This window comes from Mustela nivalis (assembly GCF_964662115.1).
Source record: "Mustela nivalis genome assembly, chromosome: 9".
NCBI classification, from domain to species: Eukaryota; Metazoa; Chordata; class Mammalia; order Carnivora; family Mustelidae; genus Mustela; species Mustela nivalis.
The window spans coordinates 67,490,145-67,493,535 of NC_139028.1; the positions used below are offsets into that span (position 1 = coordinate 67,490,145).

Sequence of the window (3,391 nt, forward strand, 5' to 3'; positions counted from 1 at the left end):
GAAAGAGTGAAAAAGAAAAGAGAATGCATGGTCTACTTTGGTGTTAGACATGGGGCATGTCTTTGTTTAACCCCTTGACCTCCAGGAGTGGGTCTGTTATTCCAGGTCACCAGGGCTGGGACTTTACATTGAGCTTTGTTCCAAATCCCTATCTAGTCATTGTCTTTCCATCTAACTGTATTTTGGGCCCTTATTTTCCTAGAAAACCTCCTGGGCTGCTGTTAACTGGGCAGGTCTAAAATTATATGCCAGGAGTTATGTGATTTGTGTCTCTGGGAAAAAAATTATTTTGATATCATTTGTATTCTGACTGAAAATTGTAATGACAACTTTGTCAGGTATTTATTAGTAAAGAGAAGAGACAAGTGATAGTATATCACTTTACAGAGCTGAAAGTGGGGGATAATATTGAAGAAGGCTTAGATGGTTATCTGTAGATCACTGTAACAATAAGCCATGATATTTTTATTTTCAGTCTATGAGACGTATCCAGTCCAAGACCATGGTGGCCTCATTCAACTTGAGCAGCTTCAATCTGGGCCCCTTCATCCTGCTGGGAATCCCAGGGCTGGAGGAGTTCCATGTCTGGATTGGGATTCTCTTCTTTATTATTTACCTTGGGGGTCTTGCAGGCAACAGTGTCCTTCTCTACCTTATTTCCATGGAGCGTAGCCTTCATGAGCCCATGTTCTTTTTCCTCTCCATGCTGGCTGCTACAGATATCATCCTGTCTAATACATGTGTACCCAAAACACTCAGCATCTTCTGGCTAGGTCCTCAGAAAATCACCTTTCCTGCCTGTCTTACTCAGATGTTCTTTCTCCACTACAGCTTTGCCATGGATTCTGCCATTCTGCTGGCTATGGCATTTGATCGCTATGTTGCTATTTGCTTCCCCCTAAGATACACCACTATTCTCACCCGTCAGAGTATTACTAAGATTGTAATGGCTATTGTTGGCAGAAGCTTTTTGATCATCTTCCCATGTGTGTTCCTATTAAAGCGACTCCCTTTTTGCCAAACTCCCATCATACCGCACACATACTGTGAGCACATAGGTGTTGCCCAACTCGCCTGTGCGGACATCTCCATCAACATCTGGTATGGCTTTGCTGTACCTATACTGACTGTTACATCAGACCTGATCCTTATTGGCATCTCCTACAGTCTCATCCTTCGTGCCATCTTTAACCTTCCATCCCAAGATGCCCGTCAGAAAGCTCTCAACACGTGTGGTTCTCATGTTTGTGTCATTCTTATGTTCTACACACCAGCCCTGTTCTCTGTTCTCACCCATCGTTTTGGTCACAAAATTCCACACTCCTTCCATATACTGGCTGCCAACCTCTATGTAGCCATCCCTCCTGCACTCAATCCAATCATCTATGGGGTGAAGACCAAGCAGATTCGGGAAAAAATCATCCTACTCCTCTTCCCTAAAGGGAACCAGTGACATGAGACTGAGAGCTTGGGAAAGGAAACAGGTAACTATATTGACTTTGGAATGCATTTCATTTTTTTTACAGCTAAAATATCTGTAATGGTGATTTAAATACATATGAAATCCTAATGGTGATTTAAATACATTCTCCATGTGCTGGAGGAATCTGTAAGGTAAAGTAAGGAGGTAGATGTCAAGAAAGGCAGTAAAATAAGTTGAAGAAGATATGTCTGCTTGAAAACATAGATCACATGGTAATTTCTATCTCATTTTGAGATAGATTTCCAAGATTTATGGGATAGAATATTGATTGTATATAATGTGGAAAAATAGAATATAATTCTTAATTAACAGATTAAAAGAGATAACTAAAGGTCTAACAATTTGAGCTATCTTTGTTGGATACGTTCCACATGAAAGATGGTAAAGCTACCAGCAAATGATTACCATCCTTAGGAATCATCCAGGAAGATTAATCATCGAAAAGCCTGGTTCTCAAACATAGATGAGTACCAAAATCACCTGGGGGATTTGGTAGAAATACGAAGTCCCAGGTTCTATCCTACTTCAATGGACCTCTCGTTCTTTAACAGCTCTCTAGGTGATTCTGACACCTAAGAAATTCTGGATCCTTCCAAATCTGAAAAGTCCTAGTCCTTTGAAATACCCATATACTTGGTTCTTCTAGTAATTTCCTAGCTTGGAAGTAAGATAGGTGTCTTTCATGCTCCCCATAATTGCCTCTTGCTTAGTATTAGTGATCCATCTTAAAATTCCATAACTGTAAATATCATATCATCAAAATATATTATCAGTTGTCTATCTTATTATAGTCTTTGAAGGATTTCACTTCTGGCACAAAAAATTCTCAGGATGATTTTAATGAATGCAGAGTTGACCCATTAATAACTTTGTGTCATAGCCTCTAAAGAGAGCCATGGTACTATATTTCATCTCCCATGCTTTTCTGCAGTGTGAGCTTGCCATTCCCACGTTACAGTTGGAGTCTAATTCTACTTGTCTTGGATCTGGGTTAAACGTAGGGGCTCCTTGATAAACAGAATTCAGTGAAAGTGACATTCTGAGCCTTCTGAGGTTAGACCACAAAAATCTTTGCAGCTTCCATTTGGGTCTTTTGAAATGATTTATCTTGGTATGGTCTGTCTTAGAACCCAAATACTGAGCTACAGGTATCCCAAGCAAATGGGAAAGCCATGTCTAAATATTCTGGGCAATGACTCCAGTTGAGATCTCAACCACCAGTCTGCAACAACTACCAGTCATGTCGGTAAAATACCTTGAGACTTCAGGTATCTATAGGCTCAGTTGGCATCTCTTGGTAATGTATGAGGGACTGAAAGAGAGAACTACTCAACCAAACGAACATTAGTCATAGAACCACATGAAGTAATAATTTACTGTTTTAAGCTAATAAACTTGGGAATGGTTTTATGCAGCAATAGGTAAATGATGCAGAACTTGGGTGCTAGTATAGCAAAACCTAAAACATGTAGCATTAGCTTTGGCATAGACAGCAAGCAAAAACTGAAGGCCTAAAAGAAGCTGTTAATGGAGGCCAAAGACAGTGAGGAAATTGTTATTTGAGGCTGGAGAAAAAGGTATAGGTACCATGTAGTTATCAGAAGTTTGAAAATACCATAACTTGGAAAGCAGAAAATAGGCCTAATTAATTGATGCATTTGGCCAAGGAGATCTTGAAGCTGACTAGCGAAAATATCAACATTATTTTTATGCTACAGATTACAAGTACAGATAGATGTAAGCTAAAGTGAAATTTTTCAGTGTTCCAGCATAAATTGGAGTAAATGCAAAGGAGTCATGGCTGGCTAAAATCAAATGAAACAGAAATCTTCCCCAAGCCTCTCCAAATGACAAAAGACTCTCAAATGGGAAAAATATGTCCTCACGGGATAATATCATTTCTAGGAG

At 39.5% G+C, this 3,391-nt stretch overlaps 1 protein-coding gene across 1 annotated transcript; it reads left to right on the plus strand.

Moving 5' to 3' along the window:
* Positions 1-502: 502 nt before the first annotated feature.
* On the plus strand, positions 503-2,685 carry LOC309840130 (olfactory receptor 52H1-like; the record flags this gene model as incomplete). The annotated part of the gene is made up of 2 exons (XM_082682197.1): positions 503-1,484; positions 2,611-2,685. One exon carries the CDS (start codon positions 503-505, stop codon positions 1,451-1,453), a length of 951 nt encoding a protein of 316 aa, XP_082538323.1. The 3' UTR covers positions 1,454-1,484; positions 2,611-2,685.
* Between the last annotated feature and the right edge of the window lie 706 nt (positions 2,686-3,391).